Consider the following 19,612-nt stretch of genomic DNA (forward strand, 5'->3'; position numbering starts at 1 on the left):
ATCTCATCGCATGCTGGAGAGACGAATCTGTTATGGAGAACTATGTTCCAAAAAAAGAAACGCAAATACATACACTAAAGTCTCCAGAGCCATGACAGAAAGAGGCTACTCCAGGGACACAGAGCAGTGTCATACAAAAATCAAGGAGCTCAGGCAAACGTACCAAAAAGCCAGGGAGGTGAATGGGTGCTCTGGGTCACAGCCCCATATATGCCGCTTCTACCATGAGCTGCATGCAATTATGGGGGGTGATGCCACCACTATCCCACCACCTGCAAGGGGGCAGTTGCACCGAGTGAGGAGGATGAGTTGTTGGAGGATGAAGAAGAGGAGGAGGGCAGTGCACAGGGGGCAAGTGGGGAATCCATTTTCCCCCCTAGCCAGGAACTATTCTTAACGCTGGACCCAATAGCCTCCCCCCACTCCCAATGTGGGCTCCCGGACCATGACCCTGGAGAAGGCACTTTTGGTGAGTGAGAGCCTGATCGGAGCCACGCGGTGGGGGGGAGGGGGGAGAACCCAGCCACGCTGGGCTGTTCACATTTAAAGTGCTCATCCCTGCTCAGAGCCTCATTGGAGCCACACTGTGGGGGTGGGTGGGGTGGTTGTTGTGTGAAGCGATCATCCCAGAGAGTCTGCAGGCCCTCCTTTTATATGACAAACCCACGAGGCATTGCTTGCTATGGGAAAGGGGGCCTGGAAGTTTGAAAGCACTGAAATGAATGCAGAAGAAGCAGAACCCCGCGTACCCCTAGGGCTTACCATGGCTGCCTGCAAGCTGAATTCTGTTGCCCAGCCACGTGTGATGGCTTACTCACACCAAAGTGGCAGGCACTTCAGTACAAGAGGCAAAATGTAACCTTGTACAGAAAGAACATGTGCTGTGTACTATGAATTGCCTGTTTCATTGAGAAAGTGTCCCCTTTGTTCTCTAAAATGCATCTTTTAAAATACTACCCTCCCTTTTTCTCCTCCAACAGATGTAAATGTTTCAGCGCGGCCCCTATCTACTCCGTCCCAGAGGCTGGTCCAGATTAGAAGGGGGAAAAAAGGAACTCAGGACGACATGTTCGCCGAGCTCATGCAGTCCTCCCGCATTGAGAGGGACCTGCTGAATGCATGGAGACAAACAATTGCGGAGACCCGTAAAGCGTTAAATGAACACAGAGGTGGGATGCACGCGATGAGAGCAGGCAGGATGCTATGGTCAAACTCATGGGGGAGCAAACTGACATGCTCCGCTGTATGGTGGATCTAATGCGGGAAAGGCAGCAAGACCACATACTGCCGCTGCAGCCCCTGTATAACTGCCCTCCCTCTTCCCCAAGTTCCATAGCCTCCTCACCCAGATGCCCAAGAACATGGAGGTGGGGGTGTGTGGAGGCTACGGGGACTCACACACTCAACCCCAGAGGACTGCACAAGCAACAGAAAGCTGGCATATCCGAAATTTTGATTTGGTTTCTGGACTTGTCCTTCCCTCCTCCTCCACACCCCTTCCCCAATACCTCTCCCCCGCAGGTCTACCTTCTGATTTCTCTCAATGTGTTGTGCAACAAATAATAAAGAAAGGTTTATAAACAACTGTGACTTTATTTCCTTTCATATATATAGGGGGCGGGTAACTTCAAGAGAAACAAACACAACTGTCACACTGTACCCTGGCCAGTCATGAAACTGGCTTTCAAAGCTTCTCTGATGCACAGCGCACCCTGCTGCGCTCTTCTGTTGTCTGGCTGTGCGAAACTGGCAACCTCCTACCTCACCATAAATGTCTCCCCCTTACGCTCACAGATATTGTGGAGCACACAACAAGCAACAATTACAATTGGAATACTGGTTGTGCTGAGATCTAACCGAGTCAGTAAACTGCACCAGCGTGCTTTCAAACATCCAAAAGCACATTCTACCACCATTCTGCACTTGCTCAGCCTATAGTTGAACTGCTCCTTATTACTGTCCATGGTGCCTGTGTACGGCTTCATGAACCATGGAATTAAGGGGTAGGCTGGGTCCCCGGCATTTCAACATCCCCAACAGTAATTTTCTGGTCTCAGAAGTAGGTCCCTTCCTGCAGCTTTTGAAACAGACCAGAGTTCCTGAAGATGCGAGCGTCATGCACCTTTCCCAGCCATCCCACGTTGATGTTGGTGAAATGTCCCTTGTGATCCACCAGTGCTTGCAGCACCATGGAAAAGTACACCTTGCGGTTTACGTACTGGCCGCCCCAGTGTGCCAAGGCCAAGATAGGGATATGCGTTCCGTCTATCACCCCGCCACAGTTAGGGAACCCCAGTGCATTAAAGCCATCCACAGAGGTCTGCACATTTCCCAAAGTCACTACCCTTGATAGCAGCTGGTCAATGATTGCGCTGGCTAGTTGCAGCACAGCAGCTCTCACAGTTGATTTGCCCACTCCAAACTGATTCCCGACTGACCGGTAACTTTGGGCGTTGCAAGCTTCCACAGGGCTATGGCCACTCGCTTCTCAACTGTGAGGGCTGCTCTCATTTTGGTGTCTTTGAGCTTCAGGGCAGGGGACAGCAAGTCACAAAATTCCATGAAAGTGGCCCTACACATACAAAAGTTTTGCAGCCACTGCGAATCATCCCATACCTGCAACACTATGCAGTCCCACCAGTCTGTGCTTGTTTCCCGGGCCCAGAATCAGCGTTCCATGGCATGAACCTGGCCCAACGCCACCATGATCTCCCAATCTCCACATGCTGTGCTTCTAGGAACATCTGTGTCCATGTCCTCATCACTATCTTAATCACGCTGTCGTTGCTTCCTTGCCCGGTTTTGCAGGTACTGCACATACTGCTGGATAACGCGCGAGGTATTTACAATGGTCAAAACTCAGCAGAGATCTGAGCGGGCTCGATGCTTGCCGTGCTATGACGCCTGCATGGGTAATCCTGGAAAAAGGGCGTGAAACGTAGGAGAGCAGGGTGGCAGCGGAAGAGGTGCTGTTCGGTTCACGATAGCCGAAAAAAGGCGGGAAATGGTTGTCTTTTGTAGCTTTCATGGAGGCGGGAGCCCAGGACAGACAACATGGAGAAACTCGGACGTGCGGCAAGAGCGGGAGAGCAGAGTTGGCGGCGGAAGCTGTGCTGTTCAGTTCACGATGGCCGAGAAGAGTTGGCAGTGGAAGCGGTCGATGAGGAAGAGAAAGAGTAGATACTTATAGAGATTACATAGAAAGAGGAGAGGAAATGTGAGATGGATTCATAGTACCAGGAGAGAAGTGGTGCACCATACTGCACTGTCTGCTGAAAGCAGTATGGCGCCTGCACGCCAAAAAGGTGCAAAACGATTATCTGCCGTAGTTTTCACAGCGGGAGGAGCAACTGACGACACACACCCAGAAACACTCGCAAGAATGTTTTTGCCCCATCATGCACTGGGAGCTTAACCCAGAATTCCAATGGGCAGCGGGGACTGCGAGAACTGTGGGATAGCTACCCCCAGTGCACTGCTCCGACATTCGATGCTAGCCTCGGTACTGTGGACGCACTCCGCCAAATTCACGCGCTTTAGTGGCAACGCACAAGACCTAATGTATAAAATTGCTTCCGAAAATTCGAATAGAATAATTTTGAAATAATTTTGTACGGTAGATGTACCCTCAGATTGTAGCTGCCTGACAAACAGTCTCTCCAGTGCTCCTTCTGGAGTGCTGCAGATCCTCACTACCCTTACAGAGTGTTGTGACGTAACTGCCAGCACCTGGCTCAATACATGTAAGACTAATGAGTTCTCTCATTTCACTGTGGTGGAGCCCTCTGTGTATCAATTATAAGCTTCTGAGTACAACTACACTGCTCAGATAGTTAATATTAATTTAGCCATTATAGAGAAAAGCAGCCAAATGTTAGTATAAGTCACAGAATAATAGCTTGATCCTGCAATCCTCATGGACTTTAAAGTTTGCAGCATTGAGCCCTTACAATGTTGGCACTTTGCCTGTGAAAGCAGTTAGGCAAAATCTCATTCTCCATTAAGAATAGAGACGTAGTCCTTGGCTGAAAGGAATGTTCTGCAGTACAATAAGCCAAGAAAAAAAACCCACACTGTGCAATATATGTTAACTTAACCAATATTTGCTGTGCTACCTAAGTGTAGCACTTCGTGGTAGTCACCTTACATTTCAGAAATAATTTTTTAAAAACGGAGAATTTGGACTATTCAAATCAGTTCTTCACTAGTGATCCCTTCAAGTCTCATTAACAGGAGATCTTCTAAGAGAACTAATCCTCTGAGCACACCACTTGCAAGCTTTCAGCCCTTTCTGATTCAGTGATGTCCTAGCTAGCAATTTGAGAGATGATATTTCCATGTTTTCCCTCTACAAATGAGCCTAAAAATTCCTTTCCACTGTGTTAGGTACTTGATAATGTTTTAAACAATGCTGGAGTAGTATGCAATACAATAAGATGAATTACATTTAGTTAGGTACAGAAATTACCACACTGTACTGCAAGGCCTGCAAGTATGGCAGTGTTGAGCTGCATGAGATTTTGTCATGAGTTGGGTTAAAATCCTTGTTGAGGTTGATACATGTGAACTAATGCTTCAATTAACATAACTGGAAACATAAGCCCCAACTATGACATAAGTATGTGTGAACCTGTCCAGGAGCTTTGGGGCTGAGTCTTGTTTTTGGGCAGGGGTACGTGGGAGTAAGAGAGAACATATACAGAGGTTGGGGTCACAGACAAGACTGAGGCAGAGGAAAAGAGAGGCAAGAAAAAAAAAACAAGCAGGATCCTGTGACCCTGGAAAAAGCGAGAGAGAGAGCTTTTTGGGTCGAGTATTGGCTAAAGGGGTTTGGGGGGCTGGTAAGCTAAGAAATTGCTCTATTCTGTTCTTGGCTCCTGCATTCAGAGAAACAGGACTTTGTACATTCCTCCTAAATAAACAAGACTGCATTAAATAATACCTGTCTACTACCAATTTCTACTCCCAACTGGAACACCCACTAAGCCCCAAACTTTGACTAGCCACTCGGAATAAAAACGGGCAACAGCAGTTTAAAAAACAAAAACAAAAAACAGACAAAGAAAAACCTGGTACCTTCTTCATTTCTAAGTTGTTTTACACTGGTCAACTGCAGGCAGGCAGCACTGCTGATGGGTGCAGAAGGAGAGGCACACTGTTGCGATTTCTTGACTGAAAGATTAATAGGCTCTTCTAGCATTTTTTGCATAGGAAGAGCTAATTCATTAATGGTGTTTGGTCCAGCAGGGGCTGAGTCATTTCCAAGAGGGTCATTCATGGTACTAAAATCTTCATTTTCCAGCTTGAGAGGAAAAAAGAGTAATTCAAAATTTACTGTTTACTTTTTTAAATTTCCACTCCAAGAAAATAACTCTAACCAGTCTTCAAATATATTAGAGAAGCAGGATTTCTTTTTTCAAACAACCTTCAACCTACTGATTATGACAACAACAAGCATGATGAATTAAAGTGCATTCCTTAGCTATAAGGTAGCCAGATGTGTTAGCAATTCTTACCTTGCACTTAGTGTTCCCCAGGAGCACATCACCTGTTGCTAGGTTATCAGTAGTCCAAGGGTTCAGGTCATTTGTAGCTCTGTCTAATGCCAAGCTGTAGCTAGGCACAGATTCTGGCTGCACATCAGAGGCATGAAGCATGTTCTGGGATTGGTTGAGCGGTATAGTAGATACACCTTGCATCTGTGGATCAACTGACCTAGATAACCTTGTAGAAGACTGTTCCATTTCTAAAGTGTTTGAAAAGCCCACAATGTTCAGTGAAGCCGAACGCTGAAAAACAAATATGTTAATCAGCTTTTAAAACGGTAAAATGCTGCTGTTATTTCTAGAGAGCATGAGATGCTGCAACTCATAATGCCTAATGAAGCAGCCATGTCACAAGGGCTTTGAAAGTATCTATGTCATTTACCAAAAGGCTTTATAATTTCCATGATTAAAGCCAAAATCTGGAAAAGTAGATTCCTGAGACTCTTCCCTGCAAGCTACCAGACTCTCTCTCTTTTATCACTATAATGGGTCCTGATTTCTTACTCCTTATAATGAATGAGAAATCTAAGCACATGGAATATTGGACCAAATCTCTGATGTAATTCTGGTGATTTCAATGAAATTATACTAAAGACTATGTAAGAAATGGACCTAATATAAGTGAGTGCAACTTTAATGACTTCAGTGATACGGAGCACATTACACCAAAGGATTAGTTTGGCCAATTGAGCTTAAAGCACCTGCTCTTTATAACATCAAACTGTAAATGGGAAAAATACACGTTACAAATATCAGAGACTGTTGAAGAAAGGATGCACCTGTCTAGTTATCAAAGAAAGGGGAGAAAAACTACCCATCCAAGCAAGGTCTCTGCAAGAATAATTTTAATGAAATGTGTCTGCTAGCGTTTCGTGCTTTCTTGGGGCATTTCACTGTCAAACACAGAAATAAGGATATGCAAACCAAAGCAAATCCACTCATCTGTGTGACTTCTTTAAGCTGTTTTACAGCACTGTATGTGTGACATGATTGAAATCCTGACTCTTCTATAGTCCCTATCAAACGAATGTAAGTAGTCTTAAGAAGTAAGCAGATCTGCATTCTTTGAAGATGCTTCCACATTTAGTTTCTCACAGTTCAGTGATATTCATTATGCCGGAGAATTCACTGAATAAATCCTTTTAATTTAACTGCAATATCGTAAGTTTTACTTGTTATACAGAATGACAAAGAAAGACACAGCCATTTGTTTTTTGTATTTATTAACTATTATTAGTCCATTCTGAATTCTGATAACTTGTTCCAGTCAACAGGGCAATAATGAAGCAGCATTAAAAGACAGTTGTCCAGATTCCGCTCTCTGTACAATATTTGTATAAATTCTAGTATGGCACAGTACTGGGAATCAACAGCTGAGCAAGCACTCTGGTCACTTAAACACCAATTAAGTCTCCTTCAGGTGGACCTGCTGGGGCCTAATTAGTGGCTTAGAATGGGCTGGGGGAAGGACTAATGAGCAAATTGGTCCACTAACACAGGAGATATAAGGCAGCAGAGGAAGGACATGCAGGGGAGAAAGACGCAGGCTAGCAGAGGTAGAAAGGATCTCTGGTAGAGATCCCTTCCCTCTCTCCTTTAGCAGAGAAGGTGTATGGATAGGTAAGGTGGTGGGAATGTAAGGCAAATGTAAACAAATGTGCTGGGATATTTAACAACTGAAGGTCTCCAAGCCTGTGTATACTAAGCAAAAGACAGGAGTGGGATGGGTCACATCTGGCTAACTCCAATAAAGTCGGAAGAGGTATTTGAAAGTCTTACAATGCAGCCCAGGTACATGCTGAGAACAGAATCCAGCCCTATGACTTATTTTCACCTGCGCACGCAGTTTAATTTTCTTTTAAACCACCCCGGACCTGATCCTACCGTGGGAGTTTTGCCTGAATAGGACTGCAGGATCAGGCTCCTATTAAACAAGATAAGACGACTGCATTTCAGATAGAAGGGACCTTATCTTCCCCAGCATTAGGGTAAGTTTATGTCACTCTGTCAGCACAAAAGTCCACTAGAGCTTAACCAGCCACAGCAAGATTTCCCTGTAGGGGGGAACCTCAGGTGAGATAGTGTCACTAGATCAGACTCTGTGCCACCATCCCTTCTTGTGGCTAGTACAGAGAATGTGGCTTGGGAAAAGGGAGCGTGGCTGAGTTTTCCCTGCATCTCAGGGAACACCCTCCACTTAAACCAGCCCTCAGGTTGTTCTAACTGGCACTTGAGGACCAGATCAAAGCTGCCCCAGGACTGAGGGAAAGCAATGGTGGCTGAAATCCATTTTTTTTTTTTGCATACACCCCTAAGCAAGCTAGTAGTGGACTTGGGAGTAGAACCCAGATGCCCTCACTTTTTGTCTCCCGCGGTAACCAATATATGCATCTTTCGTGAATATTACAACATTGCCACCATCTGTTACACACCAAGGCCTCACTCTGCAGAGACCCATGCATGCTGTGCGTGAAATGGTTGCCCCACTGAAGTCAATGGGAGTTTTGCCATTAACTTCACTGGTGCCAGGATTTCATACTACCGCATTTGCTCCAATCCCTCAGACAGAGACAAACACCTACAGGATCTCTATCAAGCATTCTTACAACTGCAATCCCCACCTGCTGAAGTGAAGAAACAGATTGACAGAGCCAGAAGAGTACCCAGAAGTCACCTGCTACAGGACAGGCCCAACAAAGAAAATAACAGAACGCCACTAGCCGTCACCTTCAGCCCCCAACTAAAATCTCTCCAGCACATCATCAAAGATCTACAACCTAGCGTGAAAAAGATCCCTCTCTCACACAGAACCTGGGAGACAGACCAATCCTTGCTTACAGACAGCCCCCCAACCTGAAGCAAATACTCTCCAGCAACCACACCACAAAAACACTAACCCAGGAACCTATCCTTGCAGCAAAGCCCGATGCCAACTCTGTCCACATATTTATTCAAGGGACACCATCATAGGACCTAATCACATTAGCTACGCCATCAGAGGCTTGTTCACCTGCACATCTACCAATGTGATATATGCCATCATGTGCCAGCAATACCCCTCTGCCATGTACATTGGCCAAACCGGAGAGTCTCTACGCAAAAGAATAAATGGACACAAATCTGACATCAGGAATCATAACATTCAAAAACCAGTAGGAGAACACTTCAACCTCTGGCCACTCAGTAAAAGACTTAAGGGTGGCAATTCTGCAACAGAAAAGCTTCAAAAACAGACTCCAATGAGAAACTGCTGAGCTTGAATTAATATGCAAACCAGATACCATTAACTTGGGTTTGAACAGAGACTGGGAGTGGCTGGGTCATTACACATATTGAATCTTTGTTAAGTATCCTCACACCTTCTTGTGAGCTGTTTAAATAGGCCATCTTGACTATCACTACAAAAGTTTTTTTTCTCCTGCTAATAATAGCTCATCTTAATTAATTAGTCTCTTACAGTTTGTATGGCAACTTCCACCTTCTCTGTATGTATATATCCTCTTACTATATGTTCCATTCTATGCATCCAATGAAGTGGGCTGTAGCCTATGAAAGCTTATGTTCTAATAAATTTGTAGTCTCTAAGGTGCCACAAGTACTCCTGTTCTTTTTGCAGATACAGACCAACACGGCTGCTACTCTGAATCCTGTGAGTTGTCATGCTGTAGACAATTGGACTACTCACAGCGCATATAGTTAGAAATATGCATAGGTCTTTACAAGATGAAGGTCTAAAGTATTTACAATGAACATTTCTAGAGAGCTGAAATTCAACAGTTATATACTCTGCCAGCTACAGTAGGTTTCGTGAGGAAACTTTTTACATTGTATAAGCCAGTATAAAACATTACTCTTGCTAAAAAGGAAAAAGAATAATGAGGCCATCAAACTGCCATCTGTCTTTCCCTGGTGGCAGGAGTTAATTTTTGTGGTTATTTTAACGATGAGGCAACATTATGATCTTTCAGTGCAAAATATTAAAACTCACAGTAAAGAACCGACACATTCCATTCTGATCCATGGAGCTGCTGTCAAGTGTGAAGTGAACAATGCACTGGGAACAAGGCTCATTAATATCCTATTAATTCACTCCCTAAAATAATCATTTCTTTTGCCATTAGCAAAAAATCTCTCATTTCCCTTGGCAGTTCAGCTAGGGTTTGAAAATGTGATGGCTTCAAAGAACAGACCTTTGTTTTATGAAAGCACTATTGCTTTTACATTGCACCCTTTGAACACCACCAAGCATTAACTATCCTCCTGGGTAGATGGTGGTTTCAGGTGTAGGAAAATCTTTAGGGTTTAACCTTTTAATGCACAGCTTGGCACACACAAATAAACCTGTGTCATTGCAAATGGAATTCGGGTTATCTAATAATGAAATTTGGTCTGATGACCTGTGTCACATAATGGCTGTATCCAAATTTCAATTATCCAAACATACTTTCTGCCAAAAATTTCATACCAATGGTAGTTTAAGGTAAGAATAAATAACATGCAAAGTAACGGTGACTAAAAAGTAATACATTATTTAAATATGTCTTTGATCACAGTAGCATTCCAAGAAGGTCCTATGCAAACATGCAGCACTAACACAGAAGGATTCTGAGATGCAAATACTTACCTTGAAAGACTGGGATTAGGATTTGTTAGGATTGTTTTGGCAAAGTCTCAAGGCTGTTGACATTAAGTGTGATTTATAAAGAAGGCTAAAACTATGAACTGCCAATTCTCTTTGCTACAAGAGAAATAACAGAGCAAACGGTTGCAGAGTAATGAACGACTGCTATTAAGTGGAGCAATCCCCATGGCAGCTCATTATGCTAGTGAGGTTAAACAAATGCACTGCTCCAATCCAGTTGTTTAACTCGCCACTCACAGTAGCACTGATAAAACAGTCGATATACATGCTTCCTATTCGTATTTCACAATTATAGGGTATAATCCAAAGGATCTCCTTTACCTCCTATAAGAAAAAATCCAAATCTTTCTTAACCTTCTATCCTAACAAACTGGACCTTGTTTAAAGTGGAGGAAGAAAGATTCCATAGAGCAGGTGTGGTCATGTTTTATTTAACCTACTTTCCAGGTCAAAGCAATGGGTTTTGTTAAATTACCATTCTATGAAGTATAGCTAATTGAATTAAGCATGAACATGTTTGTACTGTGAACAGCTCAACTCTTCATCCAACACACTGAAGTATCTTGGAAACTAGCAGGGAACTATTACAATTATTCATTCCTGAGTACGGACAGCATTCTCAGTGCTGTACTAAAATAAAGCAAGATACGCCCTTACCCTCCAAAATGTATTCTTCATAAACGCTCAAATACCATGGTAGGAAAAAGCACCATTAGACATGTTTGATATTCTATACCTTGGGGGAGCCCCCTGTAACCCCCCTATTCCTCATTTTCAGGTAACTGTGATATTGCATATAAAGCATGCCAAGTGAGGTATCATGGGAAAGGTTATGATCTGCTGAAAGCCATTTTTCCATCTAAATATATATATCATCAATGCATATGAAGTTATGAGAACGTGCTGTACGGTTGTCACTAAAATATGCTGTGGGTTGGGGAAGCACCCAGATACTAGCACCTCCAGAGACAATGCCAAGGAAAGTAACCAGTGCCCAAGCAAGTGTCAAACAACCCATCAACAGCCACTGTCCAGCAAGGGAGCTACAATTCAGAAAAAGGCCTGCAAAAGGCCACACCAGGGGAATTGTTCAACCTTGCCTGGGGACTCAGCAATGCCCCCAGACATGCCTGGACTAGTGTTCTCCAAGCAATAAAATACAACACAGGGGCCCCATGCTTGGCCTTTCTCCTACCCGCACCTACACTGCAAGCAACAAAGACACTCAGAAGACTGAAGACTCCAAAAGAGGGGACTGGCCCAGGTTTCAAGGGTGAAACCTGTATACTATAGGGATTGCAAAATCCAGTGGGGTGAGAAAAACTGCTTAATCTAGATGTGGCCCAGTCTAATAGGACTGAGAGTTTAGACCAGAGGTGGGCAAACTTTTTGGCCTGAGGGCCACATCGGGGTTGCGAAACTGTATGGAGGTCCGGGTAGGCAAGGCTGTGCCTCCCCAAACAGCCTGGCTCCTGCCCCCTATCTGCCCCCTCCCACTTCCCACTCCCTGACTGCCCCCCTCAGAACCCCCGACCCATCCAACCCCCAGTGCTCCTTGTCCCCTAACTGCCACCCCTGGGACCCCACCCCCATCTAACCCCCCCTGCTCCCTGTCCCCTGACTGCCCCGCCCCCTGACAGGCTCCCTGTGACTTCCACGCCTATCCAACTCCCCCTATTCCCCCACAGAACCTCCGCCCCATCCAACCTCCCCCTGCTCCCTGTCCCCTGACAGCCCCTAGGAATCCCCTGCCCCCTCACAGCCCTTGCCTCAACCGCCCCCCGGGACCCCACCCCCTATCCAACCCCCCCTGCTCCCTGTCCCCGACTTCCTCCCGGGATCCCCTGCCCCTTATCCACCCCCTTACACCATGCTGCTCAGAGCAGCAGGAGCTTGCAGCCCCACCACCCGGAGGGGGAACAGCAGGGGAGGGGCCAGGGGCTAGCCTCCCCGGCCAGGAGCTAAGGGGCCAGGCAGGGCAGTCCTGTGGGCTGGATGTGGCCCGCAGGCCATAGTTTGCCCACCTCTGGTTTAGACTGTGTTCTTATATATTTTATTTTATTTTGGTAACTGACTTTTTGCCTAGCACTTGTAATCACTTAAAATATTTCTTTTGTAGTCAATAAACTTCTTTTATTGTTTATCTTTACCAGTGAGTTTGCCTGAAGTGAGTGGTAAATCTGCTCAGGTTTGCAAAGGCTGGTGTATACCCACTTTCCACTGATAAAGTGGTGAACCAATTAATAAATTTGCACTGCTCTTCCTGAGGTACAGTGCTGGGAGCTCCGGGGATTCGGCTGGTGCCTTTCTCTGTGATTCATGAGTGGCTCTAGGAGCATTCATGCAATCCAGCTGGGTACGGGGCTCCACATGCAGTTGTATTGAGTGATAACAGCATCCGAAAGGGTTTGCTGCTTGTCACGAACAAAGCATTGTGAGAGAGAACCCAGGCTAGAGAGTTAAGGGGGCACAGTGGTCCCACATTCCCATGCTATACTTCAGGGGTCCCAGCACAACATGCACATGAGCAGCAGAAAGAACAGAGGTCACCAGTAAAGCTAAGGACAAATGTGATGTGTTGGAGAGTGCACAGCACTTCCATCTGTAGCAGATAAAATCCAGTTTTATCTCACTGGATCGTAATATTAACATGACCGAATTAGAGGCATTCATGTGCATTACATCTCAGAAGAGGTAAAGAAGTTCCATCTTGAACTACCAAGGTGCAGTCCTATCAGAACTTCCAAGACAAAGGTATAAGATACTATGTTTGGAAGTTGAAGCTAGACAAAGTCAGGCTGGAAATAAGGAGTAAATTTTTAACAATGAAGGTAGTTAACCACTAGAACAATTTACCAAGGATGGTGGTAAATTCTCCATTACTGGCAATTTTTAAATCAAGACTGGATGTTTTCTGAAAGATATACTCTAGCTCAATCAGGCATTATTTTGGAAAACTTCTCCGGCCTATGATATACAGGAAGTCAGAATGGATGATCGCAGTGGTCCCTTCTGGCCTTAGAATCTATGAAAGACTACCTGATATGGGAATAAAAGAAAATGTGAAGCATTTGGGAGCATCACTCTGATGAGAAGCATTTGATGGGATCTACCTATCTAATTTAGGTATTTCTATGGTGCCTGTGACAGATGTGGAGCTGCTCTGTAATAATGAATACTGTATGTTGAGTGGATTATAGAGGTGTTTACTGTGCAAATATGTTGGTTTTGTTTAAAAGGGTACTGTACTGCTGTAAGGAAAAATAAGCAGGAAGCGAAACAATGGCTCAAGATAAGCCAATCCTCAGGAAACACATAGGTTGGTAAGAGACAGCGTGTGACAGGAAAAGACTATGGAACACAAGAAGATCAAAAGGACTATAACAGTTTAAGAAGAGACTCTCGGGGCAAGGGGAGGCCAGGAGTTGTTTGGGATATAGAAGCCAGACTGACACAACCGTGCGCTGGGAAGGTCTGAAGAGGGTAGGCCTGTCCAGGTCACCATGAGGAGGCAGTAAGCCTCAAGTAGGATATACATCCACATAGACTGTTTTAAAATCCAAATTATGCTTTGTTCCTCCTGTGAGAATAAAGAACACTTTGGTTTGAGGAAGGCTGTCTAGTTATTATACTCACCACTGGTTACACACTCACAAAGGGAAGAACTGTAAATATGACCATGACTATCACCATGGTATCTGAGCTTCCTATTAAAAGATGCACATGGTGCATCTGTACAATAACAATGGCACTTCTTCCTAATTCTGCATTTTATCTGCTTTAAAGTTAAACCTCTAACTGATCACAATCATGAAGGAAAATGAAACACGTTCAAGCCAAGGAAATGTCGTGTGCAGTTTATCATCCCCGAAATCATAGTTACATCAAAAAATCTTACAGAATTTGCATCTGTTCTCAAATAGATTGCCCTCCCCGGTCCTGTTTGCAAATAAGTAACTCACCAGTATACCCTGCAAAAACAACAGGACCACCAAATGATTCAGGTGGCTGGTAACCTTCACCTCTAGATCCCTAGTTAGAAGTAGCCCACGTTGGTAGTGACTGAAAGTTACCTCCATCAGACAGCTGTTAATGGCTAATGTATAATGAGTTTGCTGGCTCAGTCCAGTTCCCAACAGACAAAAGTCATTACCACAAAAATCACTAAATCAACTTGCATTTAATTCACTGCCTTGTTGGCACTCTCAGAGGGGTCATGAATTGAACAGGTCTGGAGACAAAACTATCCTTTCACCCAGAAAACTGGCTCCCTCCAGATCAGAAGTGGAGTATATTGACAGGGCAGTGTGGAGAACCTTCTGTCCGATTTGTGGCTAAAAAGAGGATTTCCACGCTCAGTGCTGTATTCCTGAAGGGAACTGCACAAACCCAACATTTATATTACATGGAATAATGAAGATTTACACAAAACACACAACTGTCTGAACATGAATACATCCACAAGCTAACTAGTCTGCAAAAATAAAGGGTAGTCAGAGGCAGACACGGAAAGACAGCATAGCTGACAGAAATGTAAATACTCCCAGACGTGTTTTAAAAAACACACAAAAGGCAAAGGAAGATGAGAGAGCAAGCAGATATTTGAAGATACTGTTTACACACACACACAGAGGCACTAGACCACATTCAGCAAGTACATAAAGTACAGAGGGGCCCAAACAGGTACACTCCTGAACTTTGGGAAAGTGACGGCTTAAATGCCAACATTCATGACATACCATGGCTAGCAACACCTGCTTTATGTAAAAAATATCCGGTGATGGGGCATGGTATAATGGCTTTACTAGCCCTTGTTTGGAATGACCTGCATGACTTACTTGAGGTTTTGCCACCTGCAAATAATGTGGTTATCCCAAAATATTATTAGCATCAGTTTTGTATAGCTTCACGCCCAAACAGATATGATCCCCTATATTGACACACAGGCTAGTTATTAGTCAATAGCCTCAGATGCACACCATAAATATGTTGTGAAATTAAATATGTTGTGAAATTAAAACAGGTGTCTAATCACATGAGCAATCAAGCCTGGCAAAAAAAAACAAAACAAAACAAAAAACCAACTTTGGGCTACAAGTCGTTACAGTGGAAATTTTTAACTCTGTTAACAGACCCTGCCTAATTTATCACTAATCAGTTTATTCTGAGTTACTGTTACATTCTAGCTCCACTGGGAAAGCAGTGTGTGAAGAGGGGTGTGTACTAGTATAATGAACTTGAGCAGAATTGGGAAGCATCATTTAAATGGCTAACACCAATTATTACTTAAAAGGGAGAACAGTTTTTCTTTTATTAGAAGAATGTTCATATTTGCCTCCTGCCATTCTATCCGTTATGTTTTAGGGCTCTACTCAGTTAAATAAAATATATATTAGCATTTTACAGTGGCCTCATAGAATTTGTATGTGGAAGATGAAGGGGTCCAACACTCCCTGTACCAAGACAATTGTTGTCAGGATGGAGATCTACATAGAAACGTACACTCAAATGCAGCCAAAAATAGACCCAAACCAGCAGGGTGTTCATCTCTCTTTTTTTCTTACGTAGGAACCAATCTCCCATTCAAAGCAAGATTTAGCACGTCAGGAAAACTGTCTTCCTTATTAGAAAGCTTCCACAAAAACAGTATCCTGCCACACTCTTCCCTTTACATTCACTTCTAAATTATCAATTAGCAGGGTCTTGAGTATGTCATGACATCACTCCCAAAATGGTCAGTTACCATATATTAATAACAGCAACAACAAAGCTTTGTGGTACAGGGGTGCTGCAATCTCAGCCACAGCTAACCAGTACGCCAGTGACATTGAGAAAGCTTAGCTTTCTTTACAAAAAGATTTACACCAGTCAGGTCTGTTAGACACCTGTCATTCTTTCCTCTTTTTCTCTCCTTCTACAAGTACCCTTCTTCTCTTCTCTTCCATTCTCATATTCAGAACCCTCCTTTCATTTCCTCTCTCTTCTTGCCTTTCCATCTGAGCTTCCTTCTGCTCTACACCTAGTCCTTTCTGTCACCTTCCCAAGCTCTTGACTCCCCCTCCTGCATCTCTGACTTCTTTCCATGACTACTGTACCTCTTCACAGATAATTGGGCACTTCAGGAAGCCTCATTTCCTCAGAGACAGGTTTTCTGTTCAGCTCTAGAGAAGACGACAGCTTCTCAATATACATTAAATAAGCCTCAACAAGCAAGACAGTTGTAGAGTTACCATTTATGTTAAAAAATATCAGAGTCTCTGCCTATATGCTTTATTTGGTGATCAGGGGCTCACTTTGGGTCAGGGATCCCAAATTATGGTTCTAGCATGTGCATAAAATGTTTAGGAGTGTAAAAGACCGCTATTTTTCTGCTTAAATATACACAAGAAAGAAAATTAAAGCAGATGTATTAGACAATTATGTCCCTTTAATGTATCCTTTTCCTACTTCCCCCTTTTCTTTCCTCAGGTCACTAAGGCCATATTTACACTACAAAATTTTGTCGACCTAAGTTACATCGGCACATAGCCACCGCAGTTATTAAATCGTTTGTGTGTGGGCACACTTGGCTCCTTGTGTTGCCGGTTTGCGTCCTCACTCTGAGGGCTTGTATTGATCTATATTGTCAGTGTGGGGCACGGTGGGATGGCTCCTGGAAGCCAGTCACAGTTGACTTAAGCAACACAGTGTCTACACTGACATTGTGTTTACCTAATTCCATCGTCCATGACTCTACGCTGAGGAGGTGCTACTAAATCGGCGTAGAGGCACTTACGTCGGTCGGAACCAAATTTAAGTGAAGACACTTCCATAGCTAGGTTGATGCAAGGCAGCTTCTGTCAACCTAACCCTGTAGTATACACCAGGCCTAAGACACTCTACAGCACAGTTTATAAATGACACTGGCAACAACCATCCAACCATTTCCAAGATTGATTGCCAAGCATGATTCTATCAGAACGCTGCTTAACTACCACCATAGCTGTAGCATGTCCATTGCTGTATTTATTTACATTTTTAACAGCGATGTTAGACGCATCCAGGCTATAGATGCCCCCATAGACAGTTAACAGGTCATGATTGTAAGATGGCTTGTAACTAAGTTAGAGGTGGATGCAAACTCTATTAGGTTGCAACCATCTTTTTTCATTTCTAATTTTTATTTTTTTTCCAAAATGCAACATATATACCAAAATACCAGATTCATCATAATACATAAAGTAAATAAAGAGGGTTAGAATAAAGGGAGGGGAGAAGAAGCAGCTGTAACCAGCTTTGAAAATTGCCTGGTTATTTGCAAGCCATTGTGCTGACAGAACATAAGCCAGACATTTAAATCCTTCAGCTTGGATGTGAACTCCAGTAGAAGTATCACATGACATTCACTACTATAAAAGTACATGTTCTCTTAAAAAGGATTTTGAAAAGCTTTGTGTACCTTCCTCACTGGATTCAAAGAGGGGTGTTGCAAGGTGCTCTCTGAGGAGGGACTGCTGACAGTGGTTTCTTCAGCTAATGGTTGTGACGGAGCTGGAATAACATTTCTATCAAGAGGAAGCACTGGCTTTTCACTTTCTAGTTCAGCAGAATCCTCACAAACCTATGATGAAAGGATAAGATTTCAATATTTCCAGGAACTCAGATCCAGTAAATGGTAGGAAGATAACATCAGCACACTGCACGTGAAATATTAAAACCATGAAAATTCCTTTTAACAACACTATTGTTTTAAAGACACTCAAAATAACCCAAAAGGGGAGGGGGAGGGGGAGAGAGAGAGAAAGAGAGAGAAACTGATCTCCCTCTTAGGCTTTTGTCTATACTAGTACTTTTGTTGGCAAAACTTTTGTCAATCAGGAGTGTGGAAAAAACCACCACTGACTGACACAAGTTTGACTGACAAAAGCGCTGGCGTGAACAGCGGTATGTCAGCAGAAGACCGTCTCCTGCCAACATAGCTACTGCCACTCATTGGGAGTGGTTTAATGATGCTAGTGGGAGAGCGCTCTCCTGCAGGCATAGAGCGGCTACACAGGAGACCGCACAGCAGCCCAGCTGCAGCAGTACAGGTGTGCTACTATCAGGTCCATAGTGTAGATATAGCCGTAGTACATCATGGGGAAAATCCTGTACAGAATCTACCTTGAATGGTCTAAAATCCAGGTATTCCCACACACTATCTGCCATGACAGCTAAAACCAATGTGAGCACTTTGGAAGATGGTTGAAGTTTACAGCACTTAGGCCTGGGCAGAGTTTACCAAGTGAAAGAATCATGACTGTGGAATTCATTTCTTGGGAGATCTTCCAGAGCTCCCACCATCTTTTGAGTGCATTGTAAGAGCCATCTCTTTGTGCAGGCTTTGCCTAATGGGGTCTGGGAAGCTTTTAGCCATATTGCCCGAGTTGGCCACCATGGCTGCCACCAGGCTCAGTTCTAGACTTTAATTATATGGTTCTGACTGAGGGCAGGAAGGGGAGAATATGGCTCATTTTACAGAATTCTAGTGTATTATCTAGCGTGGTCTCCTGCTGGATGAAAAATCAGCGAACAGGGAATGTACACTTACTGTAACCCATCACCTATACTGCTCTGACTCTGTTTTATTCCCTTCACTTGCCTATGTGACACTGTCATTTACTGATATTATGTAGCACGCATGGTCAAACTGCAGCTCCTGAGCCGCAAGTGGCTCTTTTTACAGTTAAAGTGCAGCTCATGGAGCCCCCCAGACACCCCCATTCTTCATCTACTAGACTGGGTGGGGGGAGATTGTGGCTTCTGCCCTGTGGTGGGGTGGTGGGACTAGGGGCTTCTGCCCTGCAGGGACGGGGATCTTAGGGCTTTAGCCCCATGCCCCAGCAGGCGCCAGCCCACAGGGCAGGTTGTGCATGCCTTGCAGCTCTCAGACTTCTGAAGATTATTGTATGCGGCTCAGAGGATCAGTAAATTTGGCCACTCCTGTTATTTAGCAAAAGAAAGGCAGAGTGGTTTTGTGATTAAGGCTCTGGACTGTGGCTCAGGAGATCTGGGCTCTGTTCCCAGATCTGCAACAAACTTCCTGTGTGACCTTCAGCAGGTCATTTAATATCTCTGTCCTTCAGTTCCCCATCGTAAAATGGGAATAACGACACTTATTTTCTCCACCTTTTGTCTGTCTTGTCTCTTTAGAATGTAAGATCTTTGGAACAGGAACTACTTCTTGTTGTGTATGTACAGCACCTAGCACAACAGGGCCTGGATCTCAGCTGAGGTTTGAGTCCGTACTGTTACATAAATATTCACAAGAAGAAAATAACTTGTACTGTAAATAATAAAGTTTTAACCACCCAAAATGGTGGCAAAGTGATTTCCATACATTTAAATTAGCATATTCCAAATATAAACTCTCAAAACTACCTGAGTTATGCTTCACAACTAAAGC

General features: G+C 44.0%; 1 protein-coding gene across 12 annotated transcripts in view; it reads right to left on the bottom strand.

Moving 5' to 3' along the window:
* TRIM66 (tripartite motif containing 66) overlaps positions 1 to 19,612 on the bottom strand; it is an 87,384-nt gene that overhangs the window by 15,605 nt on the left and 52,167 nt on the right. For all 12 annotated transcript variants that reach the window (XM_073347482.1, XM_073347481.1, XM_073347479.1 and 9 more), the window contains 3 exons: positions 17,627 to 17,788; positions 5,517 to 5,789; positions 5,077 to 5,302 (listed from right to left, as the gene is read on the bottom strand). In XM_073347482.1, the coding sequence (XP_073203583.1) occupies positions 5,077 to 5,302; positions 5,517 to 5,789; positions 17,627 to 17,788 (661 nt within the window). The remainder of the gene's footprint in view (positions 1 to 5,076; positions 5,303 to 5,516; positions 5,790 to 17,626; positions 17,789 to 19,612) is intronic.

The sequence above is a fragment of the Lepidochelys kempii genome, chromosome 6 (assembly GCF_965140265.1).
Source record: "Lepidochelys kempii isolate rLepKem1 chromosome 6, rLepKem1.hap2, whole genome shotgun sequence".
In the NCBI taxonomy this organism is placed as follows: Eukaryota; Metazoa; Chordata; order Testudines; family Cheloniidae; genus Lepidochelys; species Lepidochelys kempii.